Here is a 21,251-nt window from a genome sequence, read left to right as displayed (position 1 = left end):
GCCTTACTCTTTTGATTATATTGCAATTATAACATCTTGGTTATACAACCAGGTATATGATCACAGTACCCTAACAGGTCCAAGGGACCTCAGGCGGTTCTTTTGCTAAGCAGCTATTTATTGTTTTGCAAATCAAAGAGAAGGGACCTCTTGTGGCCTTTGGATCTATGCTGCAACCTGCAGCAGGCTCAGATATACCTGTGCCATTCCTCAATGAAGATGGTCTGACTTATCGTGACAGCTCCACTCTCTCTGCACTGGTTAAGAAAATACACAGGAAAATGAACTATGCAGAGTACTGCTGCACAGAGCTTGCACAGCTCTCCTGGTAGTGCTTACAGCAGTGTACAGGCACAAAATAGGCTCATTAGTCAATTAAAACTATCAAAGATAAAAAAATTCTCCAAGCATTTCCTTGCTTAGAGTGAGCTTCGTTCATTTTCACTACTGAATGTCATTATTCATACATTTCTCCAATCTGGTTTTTACCGTGTAAGGAAGCTGGTCTGTGCATCCAATCAAAATATGAATAATTAAGTAAGCTGGATAATTAACTGAGTTGGATAATAAACTAAACTAAAATGAAGCAGTAAATTCCCGTAAAGGTTCTTTCACCATGGATGTATGTCCTGCAAGGACAGCATGTTTTGGATGAAATTTTCCCTCACTAGAAGTGTTCATAAAGCGTCCAGTAGTTCATGTTAGAGCTTTCCCTTTGATTAATTCATTTATGCTTGGAAGTAGGAGAGTTATTTACAGGATTGATTTTATTCACCTGGTTATCTGCTCTCATGTAGGATCTTCATTATATTTGAGATTCGTATCATTTTGTTGGATCTGTCTAATGTCCATCATTGAGTTATATATTTCAAAAGACAATGGAAGACACATGTAAAAGACACACAGGTCATCACATATTCTTCTGTTCTTTAGAAAACAGAACTAAAGCCAATTTCCTTACATGCCAGCTGTCTTAATTTTTTTGTGTTTTGTTTTATTCTTTCTGTGTTCAAGCATGTTCAGTACAATATTATTCCACTGAGTGCTTGCATTGATGGTGTATTATTCTAGTATTAATACCACAGTTAGTTTCTCATAGTCATTATGCAAATTCAAAATCATTTCAAATAAAAGAGATGAGATCCCCCAACATGAGCTCAATTGTGTTTAATCGTCTGTATGTGCAAAAGGTAAAGAAAGAGTTGTGCACGTTTTTGTCTGTTCTGCAACCAAGGGACAAATGCCTTCACAGACAGTGAGAAAGAAAGACTGATAGTGTCTGGCAGTGCTAGAAATGGAAATGAAGCCAAGCCCATCCTTTCAACCACCTTCTATGCTGCTGTTGAGAGTACAGCATCATAAAAGATTGTTATCTTCCCTTAAAGGTCATTGTGGCTCATGGGGCAGCATCCATCAAATTTCCCCCATCAGAATATGCTGTGTTAATAGATTGGTGTGCATCTGAATGTTAACTGCTGGGTTTCTTTCCAAACTTGTCTGTTTGCCATAGTTGTCCAGAGTGTTTCAAAGGACTTTTGGGTTACAGTGCCTTCATTTGTCTTTCTACATGCTTCTGTACAGATTGTTAGTTAATGGGATTGTTTTCTGTATGGGAAACAACAATTATGTTCACATCATTTTGATACAAAGGGGCTTAATAGAAAACTTGAATTTGCATTATATGGTGCACAGAATATGCTGCTGACATTCCAGCTGCGGTGACATAGCGGGAGCACAAAATCCCCTTAGCAGTGCAGGGATTGAATGCATCAGTTTATATGCACTAAGATGAAATTGCCCTTATGCCTTCTTCACATCCCCTTGTTACTACAAAAGGAACATAGTGAGAAAGACACTTTGAGAACTTTCACATTCTGCTCTGTAAGAATAATACTTAATATAATTATTTTCAAACTAGAGGCAAAGTGTTGGGAAGGATTGTTAACATGGCTTGAAAGCACTGGTTGGGAAGGCAATCTGTTGCTCAGTGACTGAGTAATTAACCTGGTATGCCAGATCTAGATGTTTTGCAACTGTTATTATTTTGTATAGCACTTGTGAAAGGTACTGATTTAGGAAAAACTGAACTTAGTTGTTTTGATTATGTGTTTGTCAAGAGCAGCAAGTGATTGGGACATATATTCAATTACTAACTCCTCAGGATTCTTTAACTGCATATTTACTGTTACCGTAATATATCATCAATTTAATGTGATTATCAAGATAAAAATAATTAATAAAAGCATGGCAAAAACAAAATATGGTCAAATCAAGTAATCACAAAAATATTTGGATCATAAAAACAGATGCATTTGAAAAATTATTTTAAATGGCCCTTCCAACTATCTTATATAATCTTCAGGAAAAATAATACGTAGATGAATCACGATGACTGGGAAGGCAGAAAGGAGGTGCAGTAAGTACCTCCTCCTGTGTGTGTCACTCACTGCTTCCCCTCAGGCATCACACAGTCCCTAAGAATGAGCCCTTCTGGGGAACTACCTGGCCTTGCCCCCCCACACACTCCCCCCACCCCCCTTGACTCCTTGCACCACACATGGGCACAAGAACCAGCTGGAGGAGAAATCAGTCAGATTCTCCTTTTCAGGCACAGCATTGCTGGGTTTCTGGCTTCCCCCCTCTGCCAGTCCCATTGCTCTGGGCTTTTTGCCCTCTTGCAGCTGCTCTCCCTTGCAGGCAGTATCCTTTATTTTCTTCTTTGATAACCGCTTCTGCTGCAGCCAAGTGCTGCTCTTACTGTGTTGAGATGTTATTTAATAGTCCTCCCTGGTTAGAACTAAGGAAGAAACAGTTGCAAAGGAAACGTGTTGTATTGCTGCATGCTTACTTCCCTGGCAGTAAGCATCAGCTCCTGATTCTCTTTAAGCCCATGCAATCATATTTTTCAGCTTTTACCCCTGATTTCAGCTGTTCTGTTTTGATCGAAGCCATATCTCTTTTTCTCCAGATCTAGAACTTTGTGGATGAAGAATTAAAGTTTAGGGAAGAAAGATGCAGCTTTACCAAAGGCTGGCAGGGTTTGCTGAGCTTAGCTATGGATTCTCAGTGCTGCAAGGTGCAAAACCAGGCAGGGTGGTGATTAGAATTTCTTCAAAATAGGTGTGTTTAAGGGGCCTGCTTTGGCCTGTGCCATGAAGCAGGTGAGGCTCCTGCTTTCACTTGTTTTTTTTATGGCTCCCGTCTATCTCATGCCTTCTCCAATCCTGCAGTGCACTGCTTTGTTTGCTCCCAGCACTTGGGGCTGCAACTCAGGTGGGCATCTGACTGTGGCATGTGACACTGCATTGATTGCCACTGTGTCCTGACCTCAAGTGCTTCAGTTAGTGCCCCAATTGTCTTCCCTCTACTCTAGGGATGTCAAAAAGAAATTGTGAAGCTTCCACCGCACACACAGCTTGACTACTGAAAACAGTCTCCACTATTATACAGCTTTTTTTTTTTTTTCTTTTCTGTTCTCTAGGTAATTCCACACCTTTTCTGTTACAATGAATTAGGATTTTTCAATGTTTTTGTTACTATGCTGATCCATTTTTTCTGCACGGTGATTTCACACAGCTCACTTGGAGTTCCTCTTTTCGATTTCAGAAGTTTTTCTTTCACATTAATTTTTATTATAGTTGCAAATTCTAGCCCTTGCAGGCTTTGCTGTTTTCTAGTGCTTGGTTGTAATAAGCTTTAGTGTTCTGCAGAGGAATTTTTCTGACTTAATTTTGGTGTCTCTAAATGTGCTGTGTCTTCAGTTTCTCCTGTCATATCATTTAATTGTATGACAGTAATTGCTTGTGAATTGTCATGTTTTCAAGAGCTTTCCTAGTTTGCATTATTAAATGAAAGAATTAGATTTTGTCGAATTCTTCCCCTTGTGCAATGAGCAGAATGGTGTGTTCTCCTTCCTTAGAGATTCTACCTCCAAGCCACAGTGCCGCTGAAGCTCCCACTGTTTATTGGCATCTGCAAGCAAATATATTTGTGTTTGCATCATTTGCCACACAGCAGAGCCAAGGGATGCAAGGCACCCAATCTACAAACTAGGAACCATTTGCACAGTTCCAGGGCAGCCTCCTTTTTTCTCCTGAAGAACACAGAAGGGCAGCTGTGTCCCCAGGGTGTTATTTGAGGTCAGATATAAGGACTCATCATGAGATAAAATTCTGTTTCTGAGTTCTCACTAATACCATACCCATCAAATTCCTTGAGTATGTGGTATTTATTTACTATTTTTTTTAAGGATTGAATGGTTTAGTATGAACTCCATGGGAGTCAGCAAGACATTAGCAGATGCTGGATTTCAGTTCATGCCACAAGTGTAGAACTTCCTTTAAGATCCTCCAGGAATAACAGACCTTTCTATTAACCTCACTGGCCAATGGATCAGACTCCAAATTTGTTTCAGTGAAGGCATAATATACCTAAAACAAAAATCAGAACTCTCATTTGTTTTAAATTGGGAAAAATATCCTGTGTGAATAATAAGTATTTTTGTTGAATACTCCTAGTATTTGGACACAGCTTTTCCTTTCTGTAACTCCAGTTCCATTCTGATATTTCCCACATTATAACATGAGTCCCGACTGCTTTGCTTTTACTAATTGCCTCGTTTTTTAACATATATAAATTGACAGGAGGGTGTTATTGTTAAGTCAATAGGTGGCAGTGGTTGTCCACATCAACAGTCAAGAAGCTGGGTGTTTTGTAAGATGTCACCATGAAACGTGGCCAACTATTAAAAACTGTATTTAAAAAAATTAATACGAAATATGTGTCTTATATATGTTGTCTTTAATTTGTCATCTTACAGAACTGAAAGTAGGAAACACTTCAAATAAGTATATTTAAAATTACATCTCAGTTAAATGAGACGTTTCATTTGGGGCTAAAACAGTGAATCTAATTGGTGCAACTAGGAGTTTCAGGCTTCCAGTTATGCCCTACACTTTGAATTCTGTCTCAGGTAGTTCTATTTTTTGTTAGGAAAAAGTGCTTGTTCAAATGTTCTGATGTGGATCACAATTTTGTAATCTTATCCAGTCATTTCTTTGCAATTGAGAGACACACTTCAGTATTACTTGATATTTTAATGTTATTTTTCAATACTTTAAGCCAGGTAGCCTTTCCTTTGGTATCAAATTCTCAACCAGCTGTCGCATTTCTGTTTATTTTTTAAGAATCAAGACAGCTGAGGAAGGGGGTGCCACCAATGTTGTTACACAGTATGCCTGGCGGCCAGAGCACTAAGAAGGAGCTGAGGGCCCCTCCGTGGTCACTCACACACATTCTGCACATACTGGGAACCTCGTGTTGAGACAAATAGCTGTGTGCCACATTGCAGTAGTGTTGTAGTGTTTTTCTAGTCAGAACCCAGAGTTCGAGTCCATTGTGATTATTAGGTTAAGTAAAGAACTTCAGTGTACTGAGTTGCTCTTTTCCCTTTTTTGAAGACCTGGAGGTAGAGAACTGAGGGTTGGCAGTGCTGTTTGAGAAAGGGTCGTTGAAAGAGAGAACCTAGACCAGTCTGTTTCCCTTCGTAGTCTATCTCAAAAGAGCCCTGGGTAGCTTGGAATGCATATTGTAATACTATCCATGTGTAGAAATCCCAAGGGAAGGAAATGCCAACAGCTTTTAGAGTTAATTTTGTAGGAAGTCAGGATGCTGAGAAGCTCAAGTCATTTTTACCTCTGTAGCAGCTACATGATTCAAACTCATTGTTTGCAAAGTGCTCTGATATTTTCAGATGAAAGGCACTATAGAAATGCAAATGACACTATTATGGTATTATTTTCAGAGACAAGGTTTCCACAATATTTAGAGACATTTGTTAACCATTGATATTCAGAGCTTTTAGTTACAGGGGTAATACACAGTGCTATTGTGTAGTATTAGTAAAAAAAAAAAAAAGGCAGTGTAAAAGGAATAATTCAGTTGAATAGTTGTATATGACGAGAGCATACTAACATTAAGAAGTTTGGCAGTCACTTCCTTATATTTGCTGGTAGGTAATTTTTAACCTTATTTGCAGAGTATCTTTAGATAATTCATGGATATTCACTGCAGTCAGTAGACAAAGATTATACAGTAGTGGCATTTTAGTACTGTAATGCATTTAAAAGTTCCCACGGCAAAAATCCATCCTATCAACATGGCAAATATAAGCATTTAGGATACCTAAGGGAAGCAAATAGGTAGATCTCTTAATGGATATGCACTCAAAACTAGTTTAATCTGTCCACTGCTCATTCAGGGTCTTAGACTTCCACCAGTGCACACAAATTGTGTTAAAGTAAGCCTATTTGTGGGCATTATGCTACAAACAAAGCTGGCAAAGAAGCAGGCCATGAAAGAGGTGAGGCCAGGACCCCTGATGATCTTCTCAGTGACACATTGAGACATGGAGCACACAGAAGTGACATGAGAGCTGCTGCTTCTGTGTACACAGGGAGAGAGCAGTTCTTCCCTGGGTGACCAGAGGTGAAACAATGCCATGCATACACACAAAAACGAGATGGTGCTCAGCAGCCTTCTCATGGAGCTGTGTCAAGTCTTGATCGAATAAAAGTCATGGTGTGAATGCAGCTTTGAAGCAGCATTTCCATTGCTGGGGAATGACTCCACCATTGCAGCCGCTGGTGAGGGCAGAGGTTGGGTAGCATGCGGGCTGAGAGCAGAGTAACTGGAAAAGCACAATTTCCACAGGGTTTCAACATTCACTCTTTCTGTTTGTTTCCATGTAGATTTTGAAATTTTTAACTCGGCTGTTTCCCATGACATGTTTTATCCCAGAGATTAATGTTTGGTGACTGTTTGTACATACTCATCATCTATTTACTAACATGAGAATATAATATGTACTTTCTTTGCTGAAAATAGGGGAAGCGAGTTTAATAGGATAACAGCTTGTGCTTGAAGGTCAAACTTTGGCATGGAAATAGTTCACAGTGAGAAGAAGCACCCTGGAGTACTCTAATGAAAACTGGCAGTGATTTGACTGAGCTACAAGCCTTCAGAAATCACACCTCACACACACAGTCGTGCTTAAACAGTGACTGCCTACTATTTGGCAGAGAGGCTGTAAAAGCGTGCGTGCTAATTCAGTTCTGTCCTCAGATTTGAGCTGGGAATGCAGCGAGAGCTGGGGGGTGGGAGGACTCTGGCAGCATGCCTTATCCAAGTGACTGGTTTCTGAGGGTTTCCAGTAGGCCTGAGGCTGGAGCCAGCCAGGGTATTTCACTCACTGCCTATGTGGCAAGTCAGGAAGTGCCTGTCTTCTGCCTAAAAGTTGTCAAGAAAAATAAAAGATGGATTTCTAACTACAAAGGCAAACAAAAGGTTAAGGCTGCACTGGGGCAAGGTGTAGGGCTGGGCAGGACGGTGTGGCTCGGGGATTGGTTCATGAGGCAGCAGTCAGCAAGAGCTTGTAGGAAAGGTTTGGGTTCTCCAAGTTACCATCTCACTGCAAGACAACGTGATTTTTTAATTTGATTTAAACATTGGAGATGGGCTTCGGGGTCTTTGTTTTTTAATCTTGTCATACATTTTTGCACATGCAGAATTCCTATGGTTTATTGTGGACTATCATTTGGATTTCAGAGTATCAGAATTAGAAGGTGCATAAAGCTTGTCTCACAGCTCATGTTGTCTGCTAGCAGAATGTCATGCAGCTAATCTGTTCATCTGCTGCAGCATCCTGGAAGGCAGAATTTGACTCCATGACATCCTTGTTGGGAACTGCCAGCTTCACAGATTTGCTGTCAGTGTAAATCAGATTAGATTTTATTTAATTAAAGCAGCTTATCTGCCATCCATACTAATTACTGTAGTTCATCTCAACTAGATGCAATTCTGTTTCATTAAATTTTCACAAATTATTATGAATACAGGAATTCTTCGATTTCATTAATGTAGTCAACAGATTCAAACTTCAATAAGATAATCACATTCCATTAAATTTGGAAGTAGGAATAAAAATGCAGGATGGGTATTCTGAGTCCCTTGCCCAGAATACAATTCTAGTTGAAGGAATGTTTTGTCTCTTTCTGACTGATTTATAAGGTATTAGAAATGTCACACTGCTCTTGCAATGTGTTGTTTCATTTCTGAGCAAGCCTCTACAAGTAATGCCTCAGGGAGCAATGCCACATCCTAAAAGTGGAGTCAGTGGGGTTCTGCAGGGTGTCCTGTGGGCACAGCTGGAAAGCAGCAGAATGTGATCTTGTTTGCTGTACAACTCAGGCAATGCATTTCCCATCTATCGTCCAATGTTCACTTTTAATTTTTGCCTTTTCTCAGTAATCTTTTTTTCTTTTCCTGCATCTTAGCCTATTTTAGTTCCCTAGTAAGACTGATCTATCTGCTGTCACGCTGATCATTTAAGTAAGGGCATATCACACCTGTGAGTTGGTGCTTCCTTAATAATGAAAGCACAGTTGTGACTAATTTCAGTTTATACAGAGGCAAGAATCATTTTGTTTTAGCTTGGTAGCAGAGTAGTAAGTTGGTTTTTAAGAAAATGTTTTGATACGACACAGTTTTGTCAGATCTGTTTGGGGAAATTAGAATCTATTGTATCAACGGTTGATCAGGGGGCCTCAGTATCTGCTGGAGGAAGAAAAAAATATGTGACATATGTCAAATGAAGCCAACTCTAGAACCCGATGCACACCAAATAATTGTGAGGATTCAACTCAGTGAGGAGTAAAATGCCCCTAAACATGTACTGCATGATCTTTAGCACCAGCTATTTTACTCTATAGTTTTGCTTGTTCTGCTACAGACAGTAGCAGAAATCTTCCCAAGCACTGTACACTGTATGATGAAGCCATACCTATGGGTTCTTCTGAGAGAATAGATTGCTGGTTGCAAGAGGGACTCAGGAGGTCATCAGGACTCTGGAATTGCTGCCAACATTAATTTGGGCAACAATAGGCTTGTCCAGTTGAGACTTTAAAACTCCTGGGACAGAGATTCCCAGGGCAGCTGATGGCAATGATGCATCACCTGCCTGCATAAAAAAAGCTTCTCCTTATGCCACATGAGCTTCCCAAGCTGTAATACTTGGTTCCACCATCTTTGAACTACACTGAAGTAGTTGTAGGCCAGCCAGGGTTATTTCCACTTTGCATGACTAATCAAGGTCAAATCCCTCAGTAGGTACTTGTAGGCTTTGAGTTCATGACTGTCTCAATAGCCTCTCCAATTTCTTTCTCATTCTCCTGATTTGGGTGTCCAGAATGCACAGCACTCCTTGTGTGGCCTCTCCAGTGCCAAGGAGAAAAAAACTTGCCAAGAGGGAAATGTAAAGAGGAAGAGTGGAGCTACACTCCTCTTCAAGCAGCTCAGAAGACCTGCCCTAGTTGTAGCGTTCAGTTTGGATGCACAGAAGCTTTGCACTGCAGATTTAAACTATTATTTTGTATCAGTGCAGTTATACAAATGTTACCTTAACTGCAGTAGATATTCTCCATCACTCATAAATTAACATTGTTTTGTTTTTGTTTTCCATTATATGGCCCTTGGACCTAGTGATTTTAACAACAGTTGTGCTTTACTTTTGCAAATAACAGCAACAGTGTCATCCATTTGTGTCTTAACTTACTCAACACTGGCCACAATCTAGACCTATGTAATCCATCACATATCTTAATCTTACTTGGAGAGACAATAAAGTTTATTATCTATACAAGGTCTCTGTGCTAAACAAATTTATTTCAAATTTGACAGTATGTTTCTTATGTGCCTCATATGAACGTGTTCAAATTAACTTAATTCTTGCATCCAGTTACTTTATTGGAATGTGTTATCAAAAATCATTGTTTTGCATGGTGAGAATAAGATGAAGATATCAGAGCTGTGCATTTAGTGTAGTAGCAGGAATCACCTGGACCCAGAGACACCGTAAATAAGATGTTGTCATTTCCTTCTTCCTTTTATAGTACTATCAAATTGAAGTTGTTGAAGAAAGTAATAGCATTTGACACAATGTCATTAATTAATGTGGTTAATTTATTTCTAAGTACATTTTTTGCATATTTCTTTGTTCTGTGGTGTTTCTAATTAATAAAATTCATCTTTGTAAGAATTAAATAGAAGTCAAACTGGTAAAGAAATTCTGACTGTTGAATGGCAAAATTAATTCAGCTGCATTTTACTGAAATATATGCTGCAATATGAAAATAACTATTGAAGTTACCATTGTACACATAAAGTCATTGGTGTGAAAAAGAACAAAGTACAACACAGAGATGGGAAATTAAATCCCAGCACTAGTTTTCCACTACAGGTATAGGTCTATGAGGGCTCTTTTTATGTAATAGTCTGGATCTCTGACTAAAAATAAGAAAGTTCATTTAAATATTTAATATATATATATATATTAATTGTATAATATATATATATATAATATTTAAATATTAAATATATTAATAACATCTTTTTCCAACACAGATACCATAGCAGAAAGGAGCGCTCTAAGAGAGCACGTGTATCCTAAGCTGAGAGAATTCTGCAGGGAAAACTATGGGCTGGAATTTCAGGTAGGTTTTATTGAATCTTGTCTTAAGATAAACACAGTTTCTTGCAATTAGCTGTATTTAGAATTGATAATATTTTTAATTACTGTAATTGTTGCCTTACCACTGGTCAAATATAAAATTACAGAAAAATGTATTTCATACGTTAATTGTATCACACTGATTCACTTAAACTATCTTACAGGAAGATTTGAGGTAAATCCAGAACAGATGAAAAAAACTCACTGGTGGAAAAAGCAATATAGGAACAAAGTGCCAACTTTCACATTGGGAATTTAATCAAACCACCTTTGTTTTAAATACTCAAGAATAAATAATATCAGAGCTGAGTTACTGTGCTCTGCTTCTAGAAATCATACTGAAGTTAATGTCACGCCTGCAAAATATTTTTTATTTCATGTCATCAGCATTGCACTGCACCATCTGTGTCATTTCATAATTGTTATATCTACCTACAGATTTGTCTTCCACTGTAATGTGGAAAATAACCAGGTGAACGCTGAAACACTGATTAAAAACAGAATTGAATGTGGAACATCCAAACAAAATTCCTGTTGTGATTGTATCCCACAGAATTTGCTTCCTTTACTGTCAACCATAAAATTCCCATTGCTTCAGTCCATTCAGGTTTTACTTTGTATAATGGAAAACCCATAGACATCTTTGGAAAGTGCCAGTTAGTGAAAAATAGAGTTGCATTTGATTTAAAGTGCCTGAATTTGACTTCACAGTTAAATCACTGGTACATTTAAGTCAGGTATAGACAAATTCACAGTCCAATAAGGTCAATTAGATCCATTTATGTCAGCTGGCGTGGAACTAGCTCTCTCTTAAGAGTAACAAATGCAACTTGCAATGTTGTAAAAATATGCAGTTTTTTTAAAAATCTGGTTATAAATCTTCAAGCCTTTCTCTGATACTAATATTTTTTTTTACCATCCCATTTTAATGACTCCCAAAACTCAGCTCTTCAGAGTTTAGCTCACTTGACAGCAAACTAATGCTTTTTAAACAGCATCTTGTCCCTCACAATGTTATTTGTGATGTACATTCAACTGGCTTTTAATCAAAAGAACAAGTTCCTGAATTAGGATATTTGGTCTTAATTCCCTGGGTTGCAATGAAATTGTTGAGTCTGCATAGTGGTAAATAACAGAGATTCCTGATTAAGGCTATAAAAGAACTTCCTTTGAAGATTCAAGCTCATCAGCTGACTGGGAAGCCCCAGCTGCAGTGGTACACACAAGGAATATCAAAAGATACTGAAATAAGAAAATACATTTTCCTGCTGCTATCATATGATGATAATGGAAAATGCCAATAAAAACTCTCTCAGCATCTTAATTTTGCAGTCATTTCTGAGGAGACTTGTCTGGGACAGGAGGGAAATGTCTCCTCCAAATAAATAATGATCCATTGAATTCTTTGTGGGAAAAAAAAAAAACATGCCTGTCTTCAGATGGATTGTAATGTACCCTGTAGGGGAGGAATAATTGAGTTTACTCTGGTTGATATTCATCAAAGCAAATTGTTTTATCTTACAGTTTCAACACCAGAAGAATCCATATGTAATATGAGGTCTGAGAGACAGCTCCACTGACACAGTTCTGGAAACAACTAGAAAGTTACCACAAAAGTGCAAAGTAGGAAAATTCGCACACAAAATTACCAAGGGAAAGGGCTTTTACTGCCTTTTCCACTCCTGATACACTGTATTTCTTAACTCAGTATGCAAAGTCCAGACTGCAGATTTTACTGCAGTGGTGGCCATAAAGTAATATGTACTTTTCAGATAGAGTGATAAACTTGTATCTCCCTCCACAGAGCATAACATGTAACTTTCCATCCTGTTACATAATCCTGTACTAAACAGACATGTGCAACCTCAGTTAGACTGCCACAAAGATGTTAAAATACAGACTGTCCTGAGATACACTGTGCATGACAAATCATGACCTAAGTGAAATACATTCCTGGGCATTCATTGTTCCATCTTCCACTGAGCCATCTGGTTCCAATGATAAGTGTTTCAGGCATTGCAAAACATGAGATTTGTCAAGCATCCTAGCACTGTTGGGAACTGTTGGGGAACATGGCTACCGTGTGCGTGGAAGCAGAACTCAATGAATTAAATCACTCTATGGATTTTATAGTTCAGTGTGCTTCCTTTTCCACTGAGTCAGCAAATATTGCTGAAAAACAGGTATTGGCTAAGACAGAAATGAAGTTGTGAAGCCTACTTCCAGGAGGCATGGTGTTTTATACCTGGAATATAAAATCTGGGGAAGTGGAGGGACACAGAATGGTCAAAGAAAGTAATTGTAATAGAAAAATTTTGGAGGATAACTAACAATAGTTAACGGACAGAATATTCTTTTCTTCTTGGGAAAAAGGACTGTTTCAAATAATTTTCACTGTGTGATACTTGTTAGGTTGAAAGTAGAATCTCTGCATGAATGAATTTTTTTTGGTCTTTTTAAGCAGTAGGAAGCGATAGAGTTAAAATTACCCCATGTAATTAGACAAATCTATGAAACTGTGAATTCAGTAGATCAAAAGCTAAAATAAGCAAAAGGAAACAATGAGTCATCAGTGAAGAGTCACCATTAATTGACTAGTGTGGAGGTAATCCAGAGTAGCATCAGCCCACCTTGTTTAACCAGCTGTCATCTCATTGTGACAGCCCTACTGAATGTCAGGATGAGGTCAAGCAGTTTCTCCAAGTTTGAGTAAAAAAACAGTTCAACATCAGACATAGTTGTCCTGTTTCATTTCCTTAATTTTGTAAATCCTGTTTATTTCAGGTAGCATAAGTGATAACAAATGAGCTCATCCTTTTGAAAATGCTGGTGCCTTCAGCGGTTTGATGGCTAAAATACATCTTCTTGTAGGACAAAATTATAACACACGTTGAGATACTATGCACCAAAATTAAGTTACTGAATAAAAATAATCTATAACTGACAACATATGGAAGGTGGGTGTCAAACTGCTACAATATCCAGATAATTTCCTCTTCACGTTTACAGTATTATCTGATATCTGAACAGTTAATTAAAATAGAAATTTCCTTTATGTTTCAGTACAATAAATTCATTCAATCACTAATTCAAATGCTTCTGACAATATGCTAAAATGCTCTAATTTTATGACTAGAATACTTTAGCTCTATTGTATATCATTCAAGCAATGAGACAGCTGAATACAATATGAAGTTCAGTAATGAAGTCATATAGATAAATAACAGATGGGTGAGAGAAACTGGGAACACTCTTTCCTAATGAGATTAGAAAAGGACAGAAAAGAAATTAGTGAAAATGAGGGAGATAGGAAAGCTGTTTCAGAAGCAGCTTTATAAAGCAGAAGACTTTTGTTTCAGCAAAGTCTTGGAACAAAACTTCTATAAAAAATAAGGATGCTAGAAGTATTTTTTTGCCAGTGCAAGTTACAATGCATTCATATTTAGGGCTGTTTCATTCATCATCAGTCAGACAGTGCCTTATCCGGTGTGTTTGACATCAAGGTTCCTACTGTAGCAAATACCACCATAGGTCCCAAAATTTTCTGCCTGAAAAAGCCAACAGGAAAATAAGTAATAAAGTTAAACATTGGCATAAGTAGTTCCAGGATGACAGCTTCTTAAGCCTTGTCACTTACTATTAGGAGAAATTTCCCAAGCTGATTAACCAGCTGTACACCTCTGACTTCTACTTTTACAGCAATTCACTATTAATTCTTATATTAGACCTTCAGATTGATTTTAGGATCTTTTTAGACAACAATCAGTTTTGTGTTCCTCACAGTAAGAGCAGAGTGCTCCCATGATACAAGTAATATAATAACTGACACTGGGATCATTCATGTCTTAATACAATTTTGATTTTGTTTTTTAAAACTGTACGTTTGGGCTTTTTTGTTCAAGTTACATGCTAGCTGTAACAGTAGCTTAAATTAGAATGTAGTAGCATGTGTCATAAATGTTATTCCAGTAGTAAGAAATGTATGCATACAATCCCTATTCTTTTAAATTCAATTGGCCACATTAAAGATTCAGCCTTTTAGGTAAAATATACAGTGAAATCACACTTTGTCCCTAAATTTCTTGAAATACATTTAGCATCTATATTCCAGTTTCTTCCAAGAGTTTGTTTGCAATCCATTACCATCACAAAACCAAGTCTGCAGCTATAAATGAAAGGCTGAACAGCAAGCTGTCTGCTATTGCATATCTGTACAATTTTTTCTCCCAAAGTAACAAAGGGCAACTAACAAAGGAAGTATGATATTACAGAACTGCACATATTCTTTCTTTAGAGCTATGTGCACTGGATGATTTTATATCCTATGGCTACAAGCGACACAGGGTGTCAAGTCATAGTATTGAATAAGATCTATAGCAAAACTCCCATTAATTTCCAGGGAGCCAGCATTCTGTCAGTGCTTTTGTCATTATTCTTACCTGTTCATTATATGCAATCTACTAGAAAATAAAGACTACATCAAATCAAGATCTTGTCATGCTAATCTCTGCACAAAAATATGAATACAAAATGAGAGACTGTCCCAGTCCTAAAGTGTACTTACAATCTAAAGAGAAAAAAGTCTCTGAGGGGAAATAGAGGCTCAGATTGTTGTTACTTAAGGAAAAACTGCAAGTCTGTTTAAGGACTGGTGGTAGATCTCATTGCTTTTCACAGCATTGCAGAACAAAGCTTAGCAGCACACAACATGCCATCAAAGTTAATTTTTAATTTGATAGAGAGAAAGAGCAAATAATAGATTAACAACATTATATACTATTTTCCAGGTCATAGATTTATACTGGGGAGTCGAGGCAGATGAATGGGACAGTCCTGAGCTGCAGAAGACTCGCATGAAGCTGTTAGAAGATTGCTTGAAAAGTTCTGCAGGTCCATGTTTTGTTGTGGGTATAAAAATATTTTTTTCTTTACCACAATAATATACTATTAATGAACCTAACATGCATGCTTCAGTAACAAATATATTATTTTCCTCTTTCTGAAGTATTTGATATTCCTAGCTGTACATTTTGTATGCTGCAGCGAAAAGTTTCCCCACACAGAGCTGTCAAATAACTGAGATTATTCACTAAGAGAAGAGAGGAAGGAAGGATCTTTCATGAGCAGTCCCTATGGCAAGATGTATTTAGAAACCACAAGATGTGATTGTTCTACCACTACAACAGGAGATGGACTGCTTGTGTAAGAAGGCCACCACTAATTAATTCTTGGCACTTTTCAGACATGGGTTATTGGCTGGCATAGAAGGACTTAGCTATAAAAGCACAGCAGCAGGCAAGAGCTATCTGCTCTGATACGCATTTTGCTGCTTTGTGTGGTAAACTCAAGTGAGCATGCCATATATTAGTGCATGAAAAGCCTGGAGGTCAGAGACAACCTGAGGAGGCTTTGACACTGCCTTCTCTTTATTGTTGCCAGAACATTGCCTTTAGGATTCTGAAAGAGTCAGTAAAGCTGACAAAACAGATACACCTTCACTGGCTTTTTCTGTTGTAGTTAAAAGTGACCATTACACTTGTACAGAAGTGCTTTATAAAGCTTTACCCATCTATTTTAATGTCAGAGGTATCTTTCAATAAATGAACTTGTTGATCTATATCAAGCTCAACAGACAGTGTTCTTCAGATGAAGCAATTTGAATTTATGAAATCATGCATTGGGATGAATAACTGAAAGGCATTGGGAGTAGACTACATACAGTCTTGCTAGGTAGACTTCTCCCCTTCCCGATGAGTCATCTACAATAGATTTTGTAGTCACTGGTTTTATATTAACTATATAATTCAATATAGCATGAATTTTTCTCTCTCCTGTGCTTAGAAAGATTTGTGCTATGTTTTAAGTTGAACATATATCACTTGAAAAATATTTTAAGAGCAGTTAAATGCATTGTATGCTGTCTGCATTAGTTTTCCATGCAAAGAAAAAGTATACTGGCTTTTGATAAAGGTATTTTCTCAGCTGTTTAGAGAGCAGCATATCCTCATTATCTATGAAAAGCAAGGCTGTTTTTCTTTAACTTTCTGAATAAGACCTAGGGAAAGAATTTATCTAATGAGTTTGGCAACTGAGTGCTATGAACCGCACATTTAAAATATTCTATTAAAGTATAAAGCAAAATACAAAATGATTTAGGAAGAATGTGGGTTTATTTTTTATGAGAGAGGTACTTTGTGAAAAGAAGACTTCAGAGAATATACAGATATGATGACAATGCGTAGAATTTGTTCTGATCAAGATTATTTCTCTAGAAGATAAATACTTCCATTATTATTATTATCAGCTTTCTTGAGTCTCCATCTTTGGAAGAAATTAAATGAGGGATGTAAAAAATCATTTTTCTATGCATAACTGTGAAGATGTTAGGATAAGACTTCAGTTAAATCACCCTCTCTAAACACTATTCATCAACCAACAAAGGTCATCTTCAGCTCTTGACTGGAACAAGCCTAACCCAGAGGACTGAGTCTTGGCTGGGGTGTACAGCTCTCCTTACATTGTTTTCATAAGCCCTGATTTGAGCAGCACCTTTTGTGGCTAAATTTAGTTTTCTGGATTTCTTTTCTAATTTCTGTGTTTGCTTTGATGGAGAAACAGACTTGGAGCAGAAAAGCATAGCATATTTTGTTGGGCAACACTAGTTAACTATGTACACTCTTAGGCATGTATGTTCTGAAATATCAGTGGAAGAAACCTCTCAATACACCATTGCTCAGAATTGCTCAGTTTTGCAGCTCAGAATTTTGGAAGTATTAAGAACTGCTTGGATTGCATTGTTCCTAAGGAAAGAGAAATCAAGCCAAAACAGAAATTTTAAATAGAGTGAAACAGTTAGCAATGAGGCTGGATAGAGTCAGATAACTCAATTTCTACTCTAGTTTTTCTAGTTATAAGCTGGAGTAATAGCACTTGCAATGTCTAGGTTGCAGAATTATAGAAATTATAGAAATCTCTGTATGCATATTTGTTTGTTTGTTTTTTCCTGTGTTATACCTTAGTGGAGTGTGTTTTATTTCATTTACAATCAAATTGAATTTGATCCTACTCCAGCAAGTGTATTTAGTTTTAATTTATAGTAATACAATTAAAAACTGACTGGTACTGCAGACTTTGGGCAACTTCCCATTTCTTGACAATGTTCTATAAATTGTGCCACTTCCATTTAGCTGGGTATTTTCTTACATTTCAGTTATGGCTTTTTAAATTGAAACTCAGATCTGGGATTAAATCTGCATATTCAGAATTAACTTGCAGATATGATTTGATTTTAGAAAGTGTTCCCTTATGGTGCTTTGTGCCTGTATTGTGATGTCAGGTGAAGAGAAAATGAAATCCAGCTCTTAAATTAAGGTGCAGAAGTTAGAAGTCTTAAGCTTTTGAACACATATTCATAAGCACAAAAGAGGAAGCAACTCTGAAACAGTGAGTGGTTAATTTCCTGTGGTGTTTTCTTTGGGAACATACAGTCCCCATTTTCCCTGGTGTCCAAGCTCTGTCAATACTAGATCCAGTCAAGGGAGGGGAGAGTGGTTTGAGTTTGGGATTTTGTTTGTTCATTTGTTTTCTATTTAAAGTCAGTACCTATTGCATGTGATCATTTACTAACTTGCAGCATGTACCATGCTATTTTTATCTACAAATTTATCAAGATTTATTTGTGAGGGGAATATGCAATCTCTCTGTAGGAAAAATGTTTTCCATGCAAATTTTGCATAAAAATTCAGGCTGGTTGTCTCAGTACCTTACATGAGGAGATCATATTGCAGTGTATTTGTTAAATTGTGAACTGCAAGACTGCACTGCATAATGGTACCAAAGACCGAATATATTTTCAGTGCTTCTCCAGAACCTTTACATTTTCTTTGGTCACATTTCCCAGTAAATTCATAAGAGATAGCAATACAGGCATGAGACTAGTCTGACAATAAGGGTTATATTATCATCCCATTATTAGTACCGATCATGAAGAGGATTCATCCATTTTGGATCTAGTCTCAGTCTACAGTAGATACCCTTAGCAGCCAATAGGAATATCTAGTTACCTCCAGTAATTTCTGAGTCATTCTCTGGAGCTGCACCTATTTCTCCATTGAAAGCAAAGAAATACTAGGTAATTAGGTGCTATTTTAGGAACCAAAGTGCAGTGCTTGTTATTAATTAAAGCCTTTAGCTATTTAGACTATTGTTAATCTACAGTGATTTTTTTTTCAGAATGAGTTTACTGCTTTTTTACTGAGATCCCCTAACTAGTAGCCCAGTACTAACCTGCTGTTGGTTGTGCCTTGATACAGATAAAAGATCTGGCATGCTGCTCTGCACTGCTCTTCAAACACACGTTGCAAGTTGCAACTCGCACGTGCTCTCATCCAGCTATGCAGCACTGTGCAGTTTCTGCCTGAACTACTCTTTGTTTCACGACCACAGCCTGAGAAACTGCAAAATTAAAGTCTGAGTTTGTTATTGTAGCAATTTGTTCAGTTCAATACATTTGGGTTTGTGCTTAGATGGTGATTGCACCAACATTTTCAAATCGAACTGCAGTATATCAGGCACAAAAAAATGATTTCAAAATTCATTTGGAAATGCAGCACTGAATCATAACACTGAAAGAACACTATTGATACGTACTAATAAAGGTGCTTATTGGTTTCTAAACTTTTATGACACTGGGGAGAGCACACCTTTTCTTATTCCTCTTCACTAGATGCATTCACTGAAGTCTTAGACCAGAATGTAGGCATTTTGGCTGTAGGGTGGGTTTTACTCTATTTTAGGGAGTAACCAGATTAAAAGTTTCAGCAAGTGTTCCTGATCATTGTCTAAAGGGAATACCTGATGAGCCTATTATCTTTGCGTACTGCTTTGGAATAAGAATGATTGTTTCATAGAAAAAAAGACAGAAAAAAAGTCAAAGCTTCTTCCTTATTTACAACAAGTGATAGAGCAAAGTAATTGGGTACACTGGGGGAGTTATATCAATACCAAATTTTAGTCAGCCTAAACATGAACTTTGAAGTTCCTCAAGCATGTTTTGAATGTGTAATTATGAAAGTGCAAGCTTTGGCAGGTAGTTGTGCAAAAAAAGCACTGATTCTCTAGAGAAAAAAACATTCCTTTGCCTGGTCAGATGAAGGCCAGCTCTCTGCAAGTATCAAAATTACATAGATAAAACAAAATTCTTTATGATTAAAAATTTCATATTTGGTTTATTTATCCCCAAGATATCTTTTTCCATCTTAATTTATATTGATGATATATGTTTTATTTTATTTCTTTTAGTGAAGTCTTCTCTGTCTCTTAGTGACAGAATACTTCTAATAGTACAAGGAGGGACACAACCTAGACACATAATAAGCATTAAGATGGTTCCAGAGAGATTCTCATTACTTTGTGTTTCATTTGAACACATTTATACAAAAAATAAATAAATAAATAAAATGGCAACTTCAATGTAATTTGGAGTTGACTAACAGTAAGGATGAGGAGCAGATTTATGAAGAAGATTTATGACTACTATTGCTTAAGCATAACAACTAAATCAAATAATAGAAAACACTGAGTAGATTTGGCAAATGGCTAGAAATTAAGAACATAAATACTTATCTGGATCCAGACTGAGCTTGAAGCTACAGCAGGTACAAATCTAAGAGAGTCTTCCCTGCTTTCATACAAATCATGTGGTCCAAAGAAGCGAAGGCCTCATTCTACTTCTTCATTTTCTACCTACTCTGTACTGACACTGTAGTTTACATTAACCATCTGAAATTATTGACAGCTTGTGTTTAATACAGCATTCATAAGCCATTAAAAACTCCTAACATTATAAAATTGAAATTCCATTTTAGAATTTCAGCTCAATATTAAAAATATACAGTGTCTGTCATGTCCTTAAATAACCCTGGAACTAAGATGAAATCAAGGAGTGAAATGATGTCTATACCTCCAGATCTTTTTGTTCCCTGAGTATAACGTGTGCTTTAATCATTTTATGAAGTGCACTGCTACATGTTTTTCTTTGCTTGATAATTAATTCTAAGTGCATTCTGGCTCAGAGAAAAATCCAAATTGTATTACTTCAGTTCTCCTGAATCTCCTCAACTCCCAATTCGGTTGTGCTATCTACCTTAGGATTTGTTCCTAATTGGAAAACTGAATACATACAGGTTCCGGAATACCTTAATTACATTTTGTTTTTTCTATCCTGAGAAAACACCCTCACATTTAAAGTTACAGAGGGTAAAGTCAGCAAAATGTGTCCGTTAAAACAGTCAGTTTAGGAGGAATGCTAAGCACCCAGGAATTCAACAGAGGTTAGGAAGTCTCAGTGCATTTCAGAATTTAATTTTCCTCAGTAAAGCAGATCTAGATTACAGGGAATGAGGAGAAATAGCTGAAACCAGCCATGGGCACAACAGCCCAGTTGTCCTAATAAAATATATTCAAAGGGAGAAATATCAAACCTTCTTCTCACTCAGCATTTGATTTGAAACCCATCCAGATAATAATTCCCACTAACATAAGTGGAATCACACATGATACAGCAGTGTCTCCATAGGACTTCCTGGCATTAACCCTGTCATTAAGCATAGGGCCGAAAACACTAATTCTGTTTTGGGACAGTCAACAGGAAAAAAAAATTCTGCCAATATCAAAGGAGAGCTCTGTG

General features: G+C 37.2%; 1 protein-coding gene across 1 annotated transcript in view; it reads left to right on the top strand.

The window, feature by feature from the left end:
• Positions 1 to 21,251, top strand: part of NWD2 (NACHT and WD repeat domain containing 2) — a 49,041-nt gene that overhangs the window by 8,521 nt on the left and 19,269 nt on the right. The window contains 2 exon segments of the mRNA XM_042871582.1: positions 10,459 to 10,547; positions 15,352 to 15,468. Coding sequence (XP_042727516.1) covers positions 10,459 to 10,547; positions 15,352 to 15,468 — 206 coding nt within the window.

Source organism: Lagopus leucura, unplaced genomic scaffold (genome assembly GCF_019238085.1).
Source record: "Lagopus leucura isolate 7727_CA_CO unplaced genomic scaffold, USGS_WTPT01 Super-Scaffold_100004, whole genome shotgun sequence".
In the NCBI taxonomy this organism is placed as follows: domain Eukaryota; kingdom Metazoa; phylum Chordata; class Aves; order Galliformes; family Phasianidae; genus Lagopus; species Lagopus leucura.
This window is presented reverse-complemented; position numbering and strand designations above follow the sequence as displayed.